Raw genomic sequence first — 21,705 nt, 5'->3', positions numbered from 1 at the left:
AATGAATATACACTACTCTCTATTTACTATACTTGAATGAGACCAACTTGAAATGAAGTTAAGTATATTTTAACTTATTTAATTTATTTTTTAAAAGGACAGTTATATTCATAGACAATTTGTTGTATACTAAGACTGTGCAAAACATGTTTTATATCCTTGCATCCCTTGTACAAATAGCAGTAACGTCTCCCACGTCATTTTGACAACCCCAAAATGTCCTTTTTTGGTGCTAACACACCAAATGAAAACCATTAGTCTAGGACTTTGTTTCTAATGTGCTCCCAAACCTGTTGTTCATGTTAAAAGGAAACCAGTAGGGTTAATCTTAACTTTTTAAAATGTAGCATCTTAAATCAGGAAGGATGCTGCCCTATGATATCGTCCACTTGAATTCCCAACTCTGGCATAATGGGAATTAATAACACATTTTAATGATGTTTTTGACAGGAACTGTTAAGGCTGTGGAAGCATGAGTGTAAACGTGTTATAGCCGATCGTTTCACGGTGTCTGATGATGTGACCTGGTTTGATATGACTTTAGTAAACTTGGTGGAGGAGGAGTTTGGTGAAGAGAAAAAACTCTTGGTGAATTGCGGAATTGACACTTATTTTGTGGATTTCTTGAGGGATGCACCTGAAGCTACAGGTAAACTATTGAAGCAGAATTTGAAATTCCCCAAAGGGATATCTGAAGACAGAAGTTCAGTTCAGGGATGTTGAATTTCTGTTTAGTAAACTTTACTGAGACAAGCCTGGGACATATTAGGTGCTCAATAAATACAGAATGAGTAGATAAATGTGTGCTCATGGAGTTCAAAGATTAATCATTTTAATGCACATCAGTCTTGGATATTAAGGTAGATTTGGGAGGCATACTATGGCAGAAGACAGTGCTGAAGGCTTACAGCTGTCACACAGAGGTAGATTTAAGGAAGGGATCTCCCACACATTACCTGGGCAAGTCTCTGAACTTTCTCAAACCTCATTCTCCTCATTTATAAAAATGGAAATATTAACATATGAGTCATGGGGCACTGTGGGGGATAAGTGAAATGTTATCTGTGGATGGCTTGGGCAGTCCGTGGCCTGTACTCACTGCCAGATGAAACATAGCAAAACTATGATAATTATTACTCGAGTATTCCAGGTGCTGAAAATAAAAAGAAAAACCTCACATCCTCTGAGAGGGCCATTGAATACGATTAGAAAGGGGTGGGTGATGTTGAGGGAAGATTTTGTGGTTATGGTTCCATAAAAAATTGAGATATATTACTTTACTTATGAAAAGAGGTAGGGCTCCAATTATTTTTTTCCTTCAGAAATAACTGAGCTTAAGTAGAATATTTTTCTTTCCTTTAGAAACCTCTTCTAATACTGAGGAGGAATTTTAAGTTAATTTTCATATTCAAAAAGGCATGTTTAAAACACATGCTATTTATATCTTCTAAATGATTGAAAATGACCAGGCAGCCCCTTACTAGATTAGATAAGGATGTATGTGATCTGTTAAGTTTCTGAGTGACAATTGCAAAAGGAGATTTATTGCTGGCTATGCAGTTGGACTGATCCTTCCACAAAAAGAAGCTGATACAGTTTATTTTCAATCAGGTCACACACATCCAAAAATCATGTAAAGGTAAGAGCATTTACAAGGTAATTAGAATTTGTGTATTTTATTTCCTCTAATTCAGAAGGATAAGTAAGTAGATTACGGTTTTCAAGGAGCAAAGCGCAACTGCAGCATTGTGGAGCGGGGGCTGGAGGTGGGGAGTTTGGTTGGGGGCGGGGTGAATGAGTCTAGAGGGAAGCACAGAACCTTTTGTGACTTCAAAGCACTTTGTTTGTCAAAGCTTGAAATGAGCATTTATGAAATAAGGAAGTGACTATTGAAATTCAATTAGTGGGAGCTTTGCAAATGGACCAATCCTAATAATTATGTTAAGTCAATTTCCTTGCTTTGTCACAAAAAGGTTAATATACTTTATATTAGGACAGGGTCAATTGAAAGTAATTATGTACTATTAGATTTGGAAGATCCACTCACTCTTCTAGTACCCAGTGAATTTCGAAGTTGTTACTGTATCAGTATATTCAACTAATGTTAACTGATAGTGAATTTATATATGCCCAATTTAGCTTTTTCTTTGGCATTATGCTTTATAGTCAAAGTTGGAAAAGTATTAAACTGGTATGTTATGTGTTTCTAATTTTTAAGAAAGTTTAGTGATTTTAATACTTTTCCCAGTGAGATAACTCAATGTTTATTTATTTAGGAAATCATTTTTTCTATTTTCTCTCAACCCTTCACCTCCATTCCCCCAAATTCACTTCTATTCTCACCACTAGCTTAAAATTTCTGACTCATAAAATTTTCCTAAGCAAATGCAGTGACCTTTTTCTTTTTATTCTTATTAAAAAATAATTTAATTTTTGATTTCTCTTGCTGATTTTGACATTAAATCCCTACTTTTTCAATCTTCATTAGCGAATATCTCTGGGAAGATCCTTGAAATGCCAATGGTCTATTATGGATTCAAATTAAATTCAATGTATATGACATTATTTGAAATTGACCTTTTCTAGACATTTGAGAATTGGGACTGCATATGATCACAAACATTCTAATGCTTTTACTATTGTTTGCTTTCTTTTCTTTTCTAAAAATACATACTCTGACATTTGGATAAAAATCAGTATTATTCAGTGCTAAATTGTAGAGCTATGAGTGTATTAATTTAGGTTGAAGGAAGTGGTAAAGTCCAGTGATTTGAAGAAACTTAATTGATTTTTCTTCCCCAACCCCAGGTGAAACGTCTGAGGAGGCTGACGCTGAGATGCCCAAAATTTATGAGCCGGTTGAATCTTTTGATCAACTGAAGGAGCGTTTGAATATGTTCCTGCAGCTCTATAACGAGAGCATCCGTGGCGCTGGCATGGATTTGGTGTTCTTTGCAGATGCGATGGTCCACTTAGTCAAGGTCAGTGGCCACGCCCGGTAGCACCCCCCAAAATGACAGACACTTGCCTTTACACCAGAATTTTTTCCCTCCTCTTTCATTTTCTTCTTCTAGGAGAAAATTCAGTTTAAAAATAAACCCAATGCTATATTCCAGTTTAATTTCTGAACTGAATGCAACATGTCACACCTATAGGTTTAAAATCAGAGCAGGTGTACTTCAGATGTGTGATATGATAATTTTATTCACTGTTGCTATACTGCTTCCAGCTCAGTGTTTTCACTACATAGAATGAATGTGGTTGACATCTGAGTTCAAAGCACAGGCACAAAGTCTGCTTATATTTTGCATAATGCAAAGGATAACTATAAAAAATAGGGCATTAGTTTTGAGGACATTATGCTAAGTGAAATAAACCAGTCACAAAACCACAAATACTGTATGATTCCACTTATATGAGGTCCCTAGAGTAGTCAATTCATAGAGACAGAAAGAATGGTGGTTGCTGGGGGCTGAGGGGAGGTGAATGAGGAGCGTTTAATGGTACAGTTTTATTTTTGCAAGATGAAGAGTCCTGGAGATGGATGGTGGTGATGGTTGCACAACAATGTGGATGTACTTAATGACACTGGACTATACCCTTAAAAATGGTTAAGATGGTAAACTTTATGTTGTGTGTATTTTACCACAATTAGAAATAATAATTAAAAATAGTGCATAAACAGTTGACTTTGAGCTGGGATGAAAATTCTGTTACAATGAAATCCACCAGGAAAGTACAGTTGCCTTTCTACTTTGTCATACGAGTCGTTACAATTTCCAATCACTGTAATGACTGACCCTCAAAGGTTAGAAGTAAAATATATTATTTACTTGATAACGTACATGACCTAATTTATTGATGGTGGGAGATAATGCCATTTAAAATTCATCGTTGATATTCTCACTTTATTGATGTCAATTATTTTTTCAGACTACATCCTTTTAATTAGAAAGAAGACAATTTGAGTCTGTCTCCCATTACTTAGGCTTAACCATGAGGAACAACCTCATAATCACAAGTTGTCACCTCTAATAATTACAAAATCTTAGAACTGGAGAGGGTTTTAGAGGTTACTTAGTAAGTCAACTCTGCCTCTGAAAATTGAGGAGGCCGGACTAAGTCAGGGAGAAGGAGGAAAACAGAGAGTGTGTTCTGGGGTTGGATGTCCCCAGCATGAGGACACTTAGCTTGGAAACTGAATTCTCAGAATCTGAGATATCTACTGAATTATGAGCGCAAATGTTCTTCCAAAGCCAAATATAAATAACATTTTGAAATTGGCTCCTAATTTATAGTTGACTAAAAGTCAAAAGGAAGAATGGAGATACTATCATATTTAATGAGTAAAAGGAAGAAGACAAAAAGAATAACCATTTTCTAAATAAATAATATCAAAGGCAACTTCATGACTAGGTGTCTATGGAGACAAAATCTGATTGGCTTGGGATTCCATAACAGCTTAAATTGAAATGAGGTTATTTATGTTAGTCTTGTGCTTGAGGATGTTCCCTAGAGCTGTCTTTTTTTCTGGGTTTTGCAGCACAGATGATGCATTTCTTCACTTTGGGTATGACATTCAAGGCATGTGTGCCTCAGTACAGGTCCTTGACTGTGTTTTCCCTCATTCTCAGCCTCCAGTGTGCCTGCTCTGGGATTGGCCAAAGAATCCGTGATTGGAGTTTCTGAGCTAAAATGCTACATTCCTCGCTGCTTTCTAGGCCAACCCTCTCTTCTATCCTCTTGCTTTCTGTGTACGGTTACATCCAAACTCTGTCATGTGGGTGTGAGCCTTGAAATATGTGACCTAGTTATAAGACATGATAGAAGCCAAGAGACAGGATTGAAGATGAAAACTGCAGCAAAACAGGATGTGATCTGAAACCAAGTGTGTTTCTTAGTTCCTTTCTTAATCAAAATAACAATTTTCTTTTAAAACCAAGAATATCTCTGCGATATCTCTTTTGCCTCTTTGGTTAAAGTTCAAATCATGGTGTGTATTGTTTTTCATGATCTAGTCCTTGCCTACCACTCTACCCCTTGTGGGTGGTGCTCTGCTTAGGGTGTAATCCAGAAAAATCAACTGCTTGTGCTTAAACACATCCTGATTCCAGAGCACCTCATCAATGCTGCATTCCCAGCAGGTCTTGTGTTGTATAGAACTCATCTGTTTGTATTTGTCTTCTCTGCCAGACTGTAAGCTCTGTGAGGGCAGGCACCCACTTTATTCCCCTTCATATTCACAGGATGGAGTATTGCTGAGACAGGCACACTTGTGATGCTTGATAAATAGGTTTAGAATTTAACCAAGTCCCCAGTATGGCCCTAAACAACGCTTTGCACCTTATTTCCCGATATTTCCATACCTGGTACTGAAGTTCCCATCCCTATGAGGACACCTCAGGCCTTTTGCTGATTCTGAGACTTTGTGCATCCCATTCCGTCTTCTTAAAATTGAGCCCACTTCCTGCCCAGTGTGCCATTTTCTTTGCATCATAAACTTCTAGTTATCGTTCAAGATCTAGATCAAATTCCAGCTCCACACCTAAGACTCGCCTTCACAAGCAGTGTTGTTTCCTTTGCATTCTTTCCTCCAGTTGCCATCATTCCTATCCACCCCAGCATTCACCATGGGGCATTATTGCATGTTTCTATTAATAGGTCTCTCAGGATGTGAGCACCTGTAAGGCAGGTTGGGCATTATTAAGTTTTAAAATATTTGCTAAAGAAATTTAAAAAATGAGTATCTCTATGTTACAATCTGTAGATAATAGGACAAGATAGTCCCATTTGAAGTTCTCACTTGACTGTGTTTTCTCTTATAATTTCTGTTTTTAACTAGATGATGAGTTTTTTGAGTCTGCTTTTAAAGTCTTCTATTTGTTTGTATATGATCATTTGTCAAATATATTTTAAGGGTTTCTCATGTGCTAGAAACTGGGAATGGAAAATTTTAGTGTGAGACCTAAGCCCAGTTGCAGGAAAAGGTGTTGGGATGAAAGTTCCTTATACTTGATTAACAACAATTTTTTAAAACCCTAATATAATCACCAGCATCAACTAAAGGAAATGGTTATGAAAAAAGTTATATATTTTGAAAAAGTTAACCAAGAAACAACACAGGCGATTCTAGGATGGCCTGCAGTAGCTTCTTACCTGTCTTATCTATCTGTGCCTCTTGAAGTAACACCAGGGAAAGAATATGAATAGACACTGGCAAAATCCTAAGAATTCTTGCCAGTACCACTCCTCCCCTGCCTACAGCAACTTAGGAGAGCATCACTTGGAGAGGATGAGTAGGAGGCTGGAAGAGCAGAGTGTATCACCTACCAATCTTACCAGGATTGGTGGACCAGGTTCTTAGGGCCACAACAAAAAAATGGTCTCCGTTTCCAAGGGCTCACACTAAATTTGGGGATATAATCCAAAAGCAGTGGTAGTCCCGATAGGAATAGGGTATAGCCCCTGCCAGTGGAGGGAATCCTGAAAAAGGATGTTTAACCAAACCTTGTCAGAATGCAGAGCCCAGGTTGTGCCAGAAGGCTTCCGCCAGCAACAGAGAAGTGATCCCTTCTCAGCCCCCATATAGCTTTCTATCATTAGTTTAGAGAAAAGCTGGCATTACAGCAAAACTGCAGGCTCAAACTGCAGTTAGGAGGGAAAGACAGTCATCATGTAAGGTGAAAAATGCATCCAAGAGAATTCTACAGTGGATCCCCTTTAGGTGGGGTTGGAGACCTGATGGTGAAAGTAGTTTATCAAATACAAATAAAGCCAAAGAATCATGGACTTTTACCACAAATATGACTTGGAATGGTCTGGGGCTACTGACTGGCATAGAGTGGACTTCTGGTCTACCCATAATCACTTAGTAGATACCTCAGGTATCACTGTCTTTGCCAAATAATAAGGAGAGTGTTTATGCTTATTTTCTTCTTTTTAAATTCCATCATCTGTGCCATATTTTGGAAATTTTCTTGCCTTCTATTTAAACTATGTTAGTTTTCAAATGCGGAGGATACGCTAATTAACCTTGTGTTCTGTATTCCAAGGATACACACTGTTTTGAAATTTCTGTTCTTTTTCCTATCCTACTGAAGTAGATTGGCAAACTAAAAGGAAACCTCAAAGTCCCCTTTATTTCTCTCCTTGAAAACCCAGAGCAAGCCAGAGACTGGGCTGTCTGATGACTTTTCTCTACTGGTTTCCTCCTATCCTAGTTTCCTAAAGGCACATGCCCCGCTCCCCACCCTGTCCAATACTTCTTAAACATTGTTATATTTCAGAAATGCCTTCATTAGTCCAGCCAGTATATCTTTCTATTCTGATCCTAAGACATGTACAGCTTCCAAAATGCTTATACAGGCATACCGTATTTTCTTGCCCTTTGCTTTAATGCACTTAGCAAATATGCAATTTTTTACAAATTGAAGGTTTGTGGCTACCCTGTGTCAAGCAAGTCTATTGGTGCCATTTTCCCAACATTTGCTCACTTCGTTTCGCTGTGTCATGTTTTGGTAATTCTCACAATACTTCAAACCCTCTACCAGAAAAAAGATTATCACTCGCTGAAGGCTCAGATGCTGGTTAGCACTTTTTAGCAATAAAGTATTTTTCAATTAAGGTATGTACATTGTTTTTTTAGACATAATGCTATTGCAAAATTAATAGTATAGTGTAAACATAACTTTATGTGTACTGGGAAACCAAAAACTTGCTTTATTGCAATATTTGTTTTATTATGATGGTATGGAACTGAACCTGCAATATCTCCTAGGTATGCCTGTGTTGAATAAATAGGAAAAAAGTGGAATATTTGCACATTAAATGATACATGCTTTTTCTGTTCCATATTCTAGATCTCACGTGTCATTCGTACTCCCCGGGGAAATGCCCTCTTGGTCGGGGTGGGTGGATCGGGAAAGCAGAGCCTGACCAAGTTGGCTTCATTCATTGCTGGCCACACTTCCTTCCAGATCATTCTGACAAGGTAACACGCTTTCACTTTAATTAACCTGAAATGGATTTTGATAAATGGTTCTCAGAAGCCACTTGGAGTTAAGAATGCATTTTTTTTATACATAAGGGAATCATAATCGTTTTTCTTCTTGAATGTTGACTTATCATCCTCCCCTTTCAACCTCTGTCATAGACCATGAAAATTTCACATGAATGATTTACTTTGGAAACATTTTAGCCTCTCATTTCAGTGACCAGGTGCCTCTCTGTTTTCATGTTATGCTTGATATGAGTGTTGTGTATATTCCTTTTAGTGCATTTCAGAAGAAATTTGTCCCTACTAAATGTTAATTCAGGTTTCAAGAATGTTATTAAACTGGAAAAACAGATGAGAAGTTTATGCTGATTTACTCATTCATACATTTAAAAATATTCATTGAACACCAGCTGTGTGTCAGGCACTGACTCAGTGCTGAGATACACGGTAAGCAAGATAAACCTGGCCTGTGTCATCATGGAATTTACAGCGATTCAGTGGGGACAGTTGAGCAACTCACTCAATAAGATGTGATACGTAGGTGCTCTCTCTGATAAGGAAATAAATGCAGACCAGACCAGAGTCTGTTGAAACATGAGGGAAGGACTCCTAATCTTGTCTAAGGGATGGTCAGAAAAGGCTTCCTGGAGAAAGAGATGTTTCAGCTGAGACATGAATATGAGTAAGAATTATCTCAGAGAAGAGAAACAGTAAAGAATGTTCCAGACAAAAGGATCAGCACATGTGAAGTTACGTTTGAGGGCCTGGAAGCAGTTAAATATGGCTGGTATATAGCATAAGGTGGGAAGTGGGAAAGGAAGAGACATGGAGGTCTTTGAAGGTATCATAAGGAATTTGGACTTCATCCTAGAGCAGTGGGAAACCATTAACATGTCACCCCTAGGGGAGGCATGTCACATCTGCATGTAGAGAAGGTGGGCGGAAGGAGCTAAGCTGGAAGGGTTATAAGGCTATCTCAGGGATCTCAGCAACAGATGGTGGTGTCCCGAGTGGTGGAGGTGAGAGAGGAGAAAAGAGGGAAGATTCAAGAGATCCTTAGGAAGCTGGAGCTTTTGGACTTGGTACATCCTGGTTCTGGCTTGGGATACTGGATAGTTGGCGCTGCTACTCATCAGGGTAGGGAACCCCAGAAGAGTTGTCCTCGGACATGTGTGTGCAGTGCGGGGAGAATTAGGAAGTGGAAAGGGAACATGTAGAGAGGCTAAACAGAACTTCAGGATCAACCAAGATAAGGCGAGAAGCAAGAGGCCAGTTTGGGAAGTTTATTTGGGCTGAATATTATTAGAAGTTAATTTCTAGGTGTGAGAGTCTTGCCTGTCGGGCATTGACTAAGCGTTGGCTTGGAGCTGTAGGGCAAGACATGCTACTGATCTATCTCACTGATGGAGGGCCATAGCCACCTGCTGGGACAAAGGTTGGAAATGATTAAACATTGGGTTTGGAGATCCGGATACTCAAGTTGTTGTTGTTACACCTTTTATTTGGTCTAAATTACTGGATTCTGCTTGGAGAATCAATCTAAAACGTTACTATGTCTTTCAAGTACTGAAACAGAGAGAAATAATTTTAGTTGCTTTGTGTATAATTCTTCTAGTTTGTGGATAGAAGCAATGTTAGATGAAAGATAACCTGTACAGGAAGGGGATTGAACTCTGAGATTTTTGTTCTTAACATTTTGTATAAAACCTTATAGTTTTCAAAGCACTTTTACATGCACAGGCTAATTTGATCTTCAAAAGAACTTTGTGGCTTTGTGGGTTAGCAGGACATATCACAGCTGAGGTTCAGAGAGGCTATGATTTGCCTGAAGTCCCAGAAAAACCTGGGAATTAACCACAAGATTTCTGGTTTCTGGTCTGCCATGACTTTCACTACACCATGCTGCCTCAGAAAAAATACCTTATGAATCCTCTCCTTGTGAATAAATTGGTTCCTCTGCAGGTCATATTGGGACTGCTCCAGTACTGATGAAAAGGAGGGTCAGGGCCTTCTCTGGCTTCTCATAACCTTCCAGAGACGATCCTACTGCCTTAGCCTTTGCATAGCCACATGGCCAAGGCTCAGGAAGCAAGAGCCTCTCCTTTGGGAAGCACAGCCATTTGTTAGATGACTCAGGTCATATTATTTGAGGCAGGGGGGTCCTTGAGATCCAGGGGACTGGACTGAAAGTTTTCCCCATATCACAAGAAGCTGGGGAGAGCTATTTTCCTTTGTCCTGTCCCTCCCTCCCCACCGCCCTTCCTCCCTTCCTTCCTTCCTTCCTTCCTTCCTTCCTTCCTTCCTTCCTTCCTTCCTTCCTCCCTCCCTCCCTCCCTCCCTCCCTCCCTTTCTCTATTCTTTCTCTCTCTCTTTCAAGGGACTTTGTCTTTGAAAATTTTTTCTGGTATCTCAGATCTCACTTTTCTAGCAGTCTTCTTGAAATATTGGTGCATGATAGTGGTATTTCTGGTTCTAGGGTTTAGGTTTTAAATGTTAAAAAAGCAGAGTATAGAAGTTAAATATTTGGTAGCTTTTTAAAAATCAGAAGGCCATTTATTTGCTCTTGTGCTCTGAACTCTGAGTTTATTTAATGACACAAAATTCAAATAATAATTTAGTGAGTCTGAGTCTCCAGGACTGGAATATTTTCATTTTTACTTTTGGCAGTAATGGGCTACTCTATATTGTCTAACATTTCATGATTGCAAGTTGACTTCCACTAAGTGATTGCTTTGGATGTGAGAGATTTAGAGTGGGATATTTAATAATGTTTCTAATGATTCTACTACAGTGCAATGATTGCTCAGAAGACTCTTTCAAGTGACGTCCAAAGATGCAATGAAAATAGTTGTGTTGGGAATGAGGAGGGTACAGTTTACAGTAGGGCATCTCCCTCACCCCATATAATGAAGGCTTGAAATGCTTTAGTTTAGTTTAGTTCAATTTATGAGGTATCTTCTAAAATATCAATTGCAGATGGGTGCTTAGTAAATATTAGAATTTGACATTTCTCTTACCTTTACCAACGAACATTTTCAAAATGAAACATGTATATACATTCTGATGGCATTATGGTGTGGTTAAAAATTATACTTTTGCTTCAGGTTGAGTTTTCACTCTAGATGTTTTTTGTGTGTAAAAATATAATGTTTTATAAAATGTGGAGTTTTAAAAATTATTTTAATTTTTGCAAGTAAATATAATGAACAAGTAACATTTACATACAATAAAATACCTATCTGATGGCACAATATCAGCATTTTTTGGTTAAACAAACGGCATAAAGCATTGTTATAAGGGTCTTTCCTTCCCATTAACATATTTTAGCTGATGACACGATGACAATATTTCTTTAGATCCTACAACGCATCAAATCTGATGGAAGACCTGAAGATTTTGTATAGAACAGCTGGTCAGCAAGGCAAAGGAATCACTTTTATTTTCACGGACAATGAGATTAAAGATGAATCGTTTTTGGAATATATGAATAATGTTTTATCATCGGGTGAGGTAGGAGCTCATTTATTTTTGATGTGTTTTGCCTCTTCAGATTCCCTCCAATGTTAGAGCTCTCTGTATTTCCTTCCGTTAAAGTACTGAATAAGTGCTATTATTGGGATTAGGTGATCGGTATGAAGAATGGGTTTTTCTGTTGGGTTTTTGAAGAATAAAACTCCCTATCAATCAAAATGTGGAGCTATGCATTGAAAATGTTACTGAAAGCTCCAAGTGAGAAATGGAAAAACGGAAGAAGAAGGTTGCAAGGAAAGCTGGTTGGATTTTTGATATGTCCATTTACCCCCTTAACGGGCTATGACTTTCCAGCTAGTAATAGAATCATTTGTGTACTTTAAAACACGGTGTATCTCATCTTGAGGACTTTCGTTGATTTTCTAAAGGTGAGTTTAAGGACACAAATGAAGGAAAGAGATTATACATATTGAGCTATATATTTTGATCTGTTTTCATATGCCTGTATTGAATTTGAATGTCCACTTTTCTCTAAGGTCTCCAACCTATTTGCTCGCGAAGAAATTGATGAAATTAATAGTGATCTCATATCAGTCATGAAAATAGAGTACCCCAGGCGCCCTCCTACGAATGAGAACCTGTATGACTACTTCATGAGCCGGGTCCGACAGAACCTTCACATCGTGCTCTGCTTTTCGCCAGTGGGGGAGAGATTTCGAAATCGAGCTTTGAAGTTTCCTGCCCTTATTTCAGGGTGCACTATTGACTGGTTCAGCCGATGGCCTAAGGATGCCTTAGTTGCTGGTTAGTGTGGTGGAAATTTTTGTATCAGAGTTTCTGGTTTACTCTGTGTGTGTGTGTGTGTGTGTGTATGTATTTACTCTCTCTGTGTGTGTGTGTGTGTGTGTGTGTGTGTGTATGTATTTATATTCTGTGCTCTTTGCTGTCTCTCTACTGGATTGAACCAAAAGGCACTTTGTCCAAGGTTTGAGGATTTTTGCAAGACTGTGCTCTTTCTCCTTTGGCAGCAATTTTCTTCCCAGAGCGTGATTATCAGCGAATGAGATCTTCAGTCTGTGCCCCCTTGGGTTAATTTACAATGAATGATTCTAGTGTTTCCGCTGTGGTTGAAAGCTTTGTCTCAGTTGGTCCCCAGGCAGGTTCTGGGACGTCACAGGAGGACCCCGAGGTTTTAATCTCTTTTGGGTTCTTTTTTAAGTGGGTTGGCCAACCTCAGAGTAGTTTAAGCCCAGTATCTCTTGGACTTTTCCTTCTTGTGGCTGCAGTGCTGAAAATCAAAGAGGAAAATGTTATCAGCCATCCTCTGATGGCTTCTGTGCCTGAAAAAGGATGTTAAACAGAGACTTTTATGACTGGAGCCCTTGCTGCTTCTGCTTCTGTCTAATCTTCCATCCTGTGGAACATTAATGTTTCTCTTATTCTATACATGAAATTGAACATGAAAGTTGTATAGGAGATGTTAGAGATCATCCCTTAAGTTTATGGTTTTTTCAGCTTTTGGTGAGAAATTATCTGCAGTTGTTTTAAAAGAGAGAGATAGTTAGGTCTCACCTCTGACCTATTGTAGCAGAACTTCAGAAGAACCCTGATTCAGGGCAGTAGTTTTCAAACTTTTTGTCTGATTATTGTGTCGTAATAATAATTAAGAAGAGTCTTGTTTTCCAGTGAAACATGACAGGTAGCCCTAATAGATAAAACAGTGAAAAGTAGAGGAGAGGAAGGACTCTGAAGCCTCACCGTTTCACGGTGCTGCCAGCTGCTACTCCCACATCTGCCCCTCCGGCTATGTGGTACCCAGTGGGAGAACGACTGATTAACCGTCTCCTGCCCTTTATAGATGGAGAACTGGGGACAGTGGAGCTGAAGTAATTATCAGAGGTGCAAGAAGCCAATAGCTATAGCCAGTGTGTGTGTGTGTATATATATATATATATATATACACACATATATATAGTATATATATATTCTCAGCACACTACTCTTGATAATAATGGTTTTTCTGATCTGTGGCTTTTAAACACAAAATATTTTAATATATTTGAAGTACAAATGTACAGTGTTGTCTCTTATAAGATTTGAGAAAACACTCATGATTTAAAATTTTAAGTCCTGTTAAAATATAAATACAACTAAGGGTAAAACTTTAAAATTCCTTGAAGTAGGATATAAATGCAGAGCACAAAACCACAGTGGTTAACAGCTATTTTAAGTTTACTATGAACTGTGATAATTAGTACGCAAGTGCTTTGTAGAATATCATGTAAGGTATTATTATTAATAATAAAAATAATTTCAGGTGACAAACACTGTAATATACTATAATTAGGATGACTTAATTTAAATAACGGAGCCCTCCCTGGCAAGTCTTTATTTCAATTGTCACTTCTATTACAAGATAAAAGGTTGTTCCTTTGTTGATTTCTCACAAATCTTCTCCATTCTTTTAAATCTCATTGCATCAACCCAAGCCAAGATTACATGGAGGGCAGGGAAACTTTCATTTCTGTGTCATCAGTTCCTAGCAAGTGTCCTGACTTTCATGCATGCATCTATTTTTTCGTTTACTCAGAACATAATTATTGAGCTTCATACGCCATTTATGGAGCCAGGCATATTGGAGGGCAAGGCAGACTCATTTCTTTGCTCCAGATCCTCTTCCCTGGCAAGCTCATCTACAGGCTCCTGTGTAATATGCCCCATCAATTTTTATCTCTGGTCTCGTCTGTCCTCTGGCTTGAAATCTGTGCACTCAACTGCCTGCTTGATACGTTCTTGTAGATGTTTCATAGGCTCCTTAAACTCAGAATGTCTAAAACTGAATTGGTTCAGCTCTGGTCACTCTCTCCCAGGAAGTCCCACGATCGTCCATGAAACTTGGCAACAGAAAGCTCTTTGTCTTTAACACCTTTCTTTTCTTCAACTCTCAAGTCTGCCCCATCACTAAGTCATGTCAACTTTGTCTCCTAAATATTGGTGGAATCTATCCAACTCTTTCCCTTTCACTGGCATCCTAGGCCAAGCTATCATTGTAACTCACCTGGAAAACTCAAATAGCTTTCTAATGATCCCTCCTCCTCTTTCACCTGTCTCTCATCCATCTCACGCTGCCGACAGAACAGTGAGAAAAACATAAACTCAGTCACGTTGCTTTCTATTTAAAACCTTCCACCGCTCTTAGGAAAAAGCAGTCTCTAGCTTGGCCTTCAAGGCTGGGAAGAGCTGACCCCACCTACCTCCTCAGCCTTACCTGAGGTCACTTTTTCCTCCTGATCTGTTCTCCTTGCTTCTTGAATATGGCCTTTTTCTTCCCATGCAATGCCCTCCTCCTCCCATTCTCCCTGAGCCCTCCTCCCTCTGTCCGGATACTCCTGGCTCAGCTAAATGTCACTTCCTCAGGGAAAACTTCCCCTGTTCCCACCCCCTCCCAACACCCCCAAAGCCAGTTCCCCTGTTATATATTTCACAGCACCCTGCACTTTTGCTTCCTGGGACTAACCACAGTTTGCAATTTAAGTACTTAGTTGTATGATTTGATTAATGCTTATCTGTCCTGCTAAACTAAAACTCCATGGGCTCAAGGACTACATATCTTTGTTCACAATTTCAACAGCTACCAGTATTCAACACCTACAGTGTTCACCCAATGGATCAGACTGTCAAAATTCATCATCCTTCAATAATATGGCCCTAACTTACTTGCAGTCTTCTCTAATCCAACACAAACCTTCTCTTGTTTTTTTTCAGATATACATCTTTTGTTTGATTTCTGAGCATCCTTCGATCATCTTTATTCTTCAACACATCGTCCCCCTTATCAAGAATCTTCTCTCTCATCTTTGTTTATCTAAGTTCCAAAGCTTAATCAAGACCCATCAGATCCTTCACTCTTCCTTTGTTCACTTAGGAATATTTTTTCCCCCTTTTCTTGAACCTCCTATATCTTTAGCACTTAAACTTTATATAATGCACCTGGGCATTTCAATCTTTTCAAACCTTTTGCTAACCAGTGAGCTTTTGTGACTATGCCTCCAATCTAGTCTACTAAATATTTAGAGCCAGTATACTACATGAATATATAGTACTGTGATAGTCACAGTAGTGGATAAAATAATTATAAGACATGAGACATACCTCCTTTCTTTTATAAATATAAAATCTTGTTGGGAAAACCAGCATCTACACTTAATACCAACCTGCCTTATGTTATTTTGAAAGAATACCATCTGTAGGTATTTGAAGTACTTCAATACATTTAGGGATTTAAGTGTTATATATTCTTTTTAGAAAATTAGCAGGAAGGTTTCTAGAAAAACCATTTAAATTGCTTTTATGATCCTGATTCTGAATTAAATTATTATCCCCAGTCACATCAATGAGAAAATATATCATTTTTAGCATATTTCAGTTATATTATAATAAATATTTTCTATAAAAGTATTAAATTATTGTGTATTTTTCTAATTTATTTATTTATTCCTTAAGATATACTTTATTTTAATTTTTAAAAACCACTTTATTGAGGTATGGATGACATAAAAAGATCTGTGCATATTTAATATATATAACTTGACAAGTTTGGACATAAGTATACACCTGTGAAACTATAACCTATGCCATAAACATATCCATTATTACCTCCAAAAGATTCCTCCTCACTTGAATGATGAAGATGATAATGATTGTTTTGTGATAAGAACACTTAACATAAGATCTACCCTCTTAGCAAAATTTTTTAACTATACAATACAGTATGGGTAACTATAGGCACTATGGCATACAAGAAGGTCTATAGGGCTTATTCATATGTATAACTGAAACTTTGTATCTTTTGACTAATACCTCCCCATTTCCTCCTCCTAGCCCTTGGCAACCAACAGTCTACTCTCTGCTTCTATGATTTGATTATTTTAGATTCCTCATGTGAGTGACATCATATATTATTTGTTCTTGTTGTCTGGCTTATATCACTTAGCATAATGCCCTCCAGGTTCATCCATGTTTTTGCAAATGGCAGAATTTCCTTCTTTTTTTAAGGGTGAATAATATTCCATTGTATGTAAATACCACATTTTCTTTATCCATTCATCCGTGGATGGACACTTGAGCTGTTTCCATGTCTTGTTTATTGTGAATAATGCTGCAGTGAACATGGGAGTGCAGATATCTCTTCAGGATCTTGATTTCAATTTCTTTGGATATATACCCAGAAGTGGGATTGCTGGATCATATGATAGTTCTATTTTTGACTTTTTGAGAAACTTCTTACTGTTTTCCGTAGTGGCTGTACCAATTTACATTCCCACCAACAGTGTAAGAGGGTTTCCTTTTCTCCACACCCTCTCCAGCACTTATTATTTGTAGACTTTTTGATGATGGCTATTCTGACCGGTGTGAGGTGATACCTCACTGTAGTTTTGATTTGCATTTCTCTAATAACTAGCGATGGTGAGCATCTTTTCATACCTTTTGGCCAACTGTATGTCTTCTTTGGAGAAATGTCTGTTTAGATCTTTTGCCCAGTTTTCAATTGGGTTGTTTGGTTCTTTGATATTGAGCTGTATGAGCTCTTTGTTTATTTTGGAGATTAATCCCTTGTTGGTTGCATCATTTGCAAATATTTTGTCCCATTCTGTAGGCTGTCTTTTCATTTTGTTTATGGTTTCCTTTGCTGTGCAATAGCTTTTAAGTTTATGTCCCATTTTTTTAGTTTATTTTTTATTTCCATTAATCTAGGAGACGGATCCAAAAAGATATTGCTGTGATTTATGTCAAAGAGTATCCTCTGTACTATGTTTTCCTCTAGGAGTTTCTCACTGTGGTTTTGATTTGCATTTCCCTGATGATTAGTGATGTTGAGCATCTTTTCATATACCTGTTGGTATGTATATTCGTATATCTTCTTTGGAAAAATATGTTTAGTTCCTTTGCTCATTTTAATCAGGTTGCTTGTTTTTTGCTATTGAGTTGTAGGAGTTCCATATATATATATATATAAATATATATAAAAAACATAAATATATATAAAAATATATATATTTAACCCTTTATTAGGTTTGCAAATATTGTCTCCCATTGCGTAAGTTGCCTGTTCATTTATTGATTGTTTTTTGCTGTACATAAGCTTTTTAGTTTGTAATCCCACTCATCTACTTTTGCTTTTGTTGCCTGTGCCTTAGGTGTCACATCCAAAAAATTGTTACCAAGACCAATGTTAAGAAGCTTTTCCTCTACATTTTCTTCTAAGACTTTTATGGTTCAGGTCTTATGTTTAAGTGTTTAATCCATTTTGAGTGAGTTGATTTTTGTGTATGATGTAGGATAAGGGTCCAGTTTCATTCTCTTGCATATGGATATCCAGTTTTCACCATTTATTGAAGAGGCTATCTTTTCACCATTGTGTATTATTGGCACCCTTGTTGAAGATCATATGACTGTACGTGTGTGGGTTTATTTCTGGGCTCTCTATTCTGTTCCATTGGTCTACATGTCTGTGTTTATGCTAGTACCATGTTGTTTTAATTTTTGTAGGTTTGTTATATATTTTGAAATCAGGAAGTGATTCTGATTTGTCCTTGCTCAAAATTGGGAGTCTTCTGTGGTTCCATATGAATTTTAGCATTTTTATTTTCTATTTCTGTATAAAATGCCTTTGGAATTGTGATAAGGGTTGTATTAAATCTGTAGATTACTTTGGGTAGTATAGACATTTTAACAATATTAATTCTTCCAACCTGTGAACATATGATGTCTTTCTATATATTTATATCTACTGTAATTTTTTTATTAGTGTTTTATAGTTTTCAGTACAAGTCTTTCATACCATTGGTTGAGTTTATGTCTAAGTATTTTATTTTATTTTTTGATGCTCTTGTAAATGGTACTATTTTCTTAATTTTGGGTAGTTTATTCTTATTGTTTAGAGCATTTTTCTAATTTAAAGATACTCAGAAAAAGCCAAGTGTCCTCCTCTTTATTCCACACATACCATAAATACTAGATTTTGTAGTAATTATATTGCTTCTGAAAAAAAGTGAGATTTTTATATGTATGAATTTAAATGGACTGAATCTCTAGATGAAACATTTAAAGAAATATATGCTTTATTTTATTTCTTAAAATTCTTGTCCTTCCCACCATTTAGTAATCTCCGTTTTGGCAAATCTTTGTTTTTATCTTTAAATGGAGTTGTTTTGAATTGCTTCTAAGTATCTGTATTATCTTTATTCTGGTGATATTGTATTTCTTAATGAAACACTGTGATTCCAAAGTCACTACTAAATCAATTAAGTTCATTTAGATTTCTCCAAGGTAAAGATAATTAATAATGTTCTACTAGACTCCGTTTTAAATCAGCACATTATTATTAAAATGAGCCATCCTTATTTGTAACTAAAGTTTCAACAAAATCAATAGCATATATATGGCATATATTTCTTTTCAAAGAAGGCCATTTTAGTTATGTAAATAAACTGGCCCTCTTTGAAAATTATTACTTGATTTATACTATACAAGATTTTGGCCTTATGAGTTAGTCACCACTGCTTCTGCAACTGCTCACAACTAATGGTGTATCATAAAGAGAAATGAGGCAACTGCACACAATAACCACTCAGAAAGTAATACCAACCATATAGTTCCCACTGTTTCCCAGAAAAACTAGCATGTTTTGTTTATGAAGCACATTAATCAGAAGATATTTTTGAACTTTGGGCTTCAATGAAAAAATGTTTGTTAACAGTCTAAAAACTCTATATAGTTTTGTTGTATTTGAATTTCTAAATCAAGGTGCTGTAGGCATTGGAATTCATCATCTTGGGCTTTGAATTCCAATTCTCCTACCTAGAGGCAAACTTCTCTAAGCTTCATTTTCCTTGTCTATAAAATATACATAGTGATATCCATCACTTAAGGATATCCTAAGGATTAATTAATAAAGTTTTATGATTTAGGATCTGCCAGGATTAGATATGCTTGCCTTCTGAATGTAGCAATTAAGAATCTGTTTGGCTGTAAGAGAAAACCAGAGCAGCATAAACAAGTAGGTTTTTTTTTTTTTTTCGTTTTCCTGCTACCAAGAAAGCGCACAGATGTGCAGCCTAGAACAAAGCCAGTGGGGACCTTACTCCTATCTTGCTGTCATCCTTAGGGTGTGCCTCTTGTTCTTATAGGCACAACAGGGCTGCTGCATCTCAAGGCTTTGTGTCTGTTGGTGTCTCATGAAGCTTTACCTTTTATGTCAGGACAGGATTCTTCCCCAGGGACTTTTGTCTGCATGTCTTTGGCCAGAACTGAGTCACTCCCAGCTACATGAGAGTTTGGAGAATCAAAGACTTTTAGTTGGGCAGATTGTTACTCTGAGCAAAATCAAGATTCTTTTAGTAACAAAGAGAGGGTATGGCTACTGGATAGGCAACTAATGTGCCCTTCTCACTTTATTACTTCAATTCTTTTAATCCAAATGAAGTGGGAATTTGAGGGCACCAAAATTCAGGGACTGAGGCCATTGTACTCCCTTCTATCCCACACATCCATCACCTTATTCTACATCAAGTGAAGTGAACAAACAATACCAGTATATAACCTATACCAACCTCAGACATCAGCCTAAAGTTGGGCCCCAAAACTGGCATTGCTGCCTTGGTGATTGGATATTGAAGATGACTAAAGGGTTTTCCGTGGCCTTTTGTCTGACTCTCAGCAGGCTTGGGTAACCCTAAGAGGAACTGGTCCTTTTTGTAACCTTTCCTGCATTAGAGATTGTGGGTCCATGGAAAAATATACTTAGAATCCATTCCATTTTTTTTTCTTTGACTTTTTGGAGACACAAAACGACAACTTGCTAAATAAAGAAAAAAGTCACCATTATTGATACTGTCTGTTCGTGTAAGGATAAAAATCATAACATGGTAAATACAAGAAAGTTTTCAGAAAGTGGGGATGTCCCTGAGAATATCCCATAATGCCAGGTAAAGCACTTGGTATCATGCCTGGCACATAGTAAATATTGCTGCCATTGTGGTTAAAACCTACAAACAATTTGTCATAGGCAAGCATAGTTCATATGGTTTCCAATAACCAGACTTAAACTTCCTAGAATTTAAATTGTTCTTTATAGTGGTTGCTTAACTCATATGAAAAAATGACTTCTGAGTGTCTTAATTTATTGCCTTTCATTGTCTACAGTAAACTATATTTGTAACCAAGCTGATAAATTGTCTCTATTATTTACATAGATGTAAATACTACCCCACAATTACATCATTAAGAACTTAATTTAGTGATCAATTACTAACAGTGAGAAGATACCATTTTTTAATTTCTCTGCTAGCTATCACCTGGTAGGTTTTTTCACTCCATTCCTTCTCTTTCTCTCCCTCCTTATTGGCCATATTTGTATTTGCAGCTCTTATGTACATTTTTCAATACTTTTAGCACTTTTAAAGGAAATCCGTAGGCCATTTTCTTCTAAGATGAATAAAGATGGTTGTGACAATTTTTAACTGGGTTATGTATAACCCTTGTAAATTCCTTGGGATGGAGACCAAGTTTCCTAGTGGTGGGTGCTTAGCACACACTCTACGTATATGTGATGATGGATTAGCTCTGACTTTATGGGCTATTCTTATAATAAGAAATGTTGTCTTAGAATTGGTCCCATGTTTGGCACTGTTGGGAAGATAAAGGTCTACAACAGAAGATTTTTACTCATACATTTTTAAACGATACCGTAAATTAGAATTGACTACAGATGGCCAGCTGCCACATTTAAGAATAAGATGGCCAAGGCATAAAAAAATTTAGTGATGAACATTCCACATGCCAAATGCAATCAGAGCCTGGGGGAATTAAGGTTATGGAAGGTTCTGAGTTAAAAAAAATAATAAATGGGGTTGTTAAATATGAATACCAGGTGGACGCTGATTTCTGAGTTATTTGTACCACTTTTGTCCTTACGTAAACCATAAAACAGTCTGGCTGCTGACCAGAACCTGCAGCTGCGTAGAAGAGACTTCTTTGTACATGTACCAGAAAACAAAGAATTATGATTGGCTTAAAGTCTGTTATGGTTTTGTACATGAAAGGGAAAATTAAATTGTTGATGTCATAGGCCTGGGGCCAAAAATGCTGACACATATCTACCTAGCTGAGGCTATAAAAATGGCATGCATTCCTAAGAATTGTCTTAAGTTTTTAAAAATATCCAGTTAACTTTTTTT

General features: G+C 37.2%; 1 protein-coding gene across 10 annotated transcripts in view; it reads left to right on the top strand.

Annotated features, from left to right (window-relative positions):
- The window catches only part of DNAH5 (dynein axonemal heavy chain 5), a 246,554-nt gene that overhangs the window by 162,128 nt on the left and 62,721 nt on the right, over window positions 1–21,705 (top strand). For all 10 annotated transcript variants that reach the window (XM_068535147.1, XM_068535146.1, XM_068535148.1 and 7 more), the window contains 5 exons: window positions 451–649; window positions 2,809–2,981; window positions 7,860–7,990; window positions 11,353–11,506; window positions 12,004–12,271. In XM_068535147.1, the coding sequence (XP_068391248.1) occupies window positions 451–649; window positions 2,809–2,981; window positions 7,860–7,990; window positions 11,353–11,506; window positions 12,004–12,271 (925 nt within the window). The remainder of the gene's footprint in view (window positions 1–450; window positions 650–2,808; window positions 2,982–7,859; window positions 7,991–11,352; window positions 11,507–12,003; window positions 12,272–21,705) is intronic.

This window comes from Eschrichtius robustus, chromosome 2 (assembly GCF_028021215.1).
Source record: "Eschrichtius robustus isolate mEscRob2 chromosome 2, mEscRob2.pri, whole genome shotgun sequence".
Taxonomy (NCBI): domain Eukaryota; kingdom Metazoa; phylum Chordata; class Mammalia; order Artiodactyla; family Eschrichtiidae; genus Eschrichtius; species Eschrichtius robustus.
Note: the sequence above shows the minus strand (reverse complement) of the source record. Positions and strands in the feature narration are given on the sequence as shown.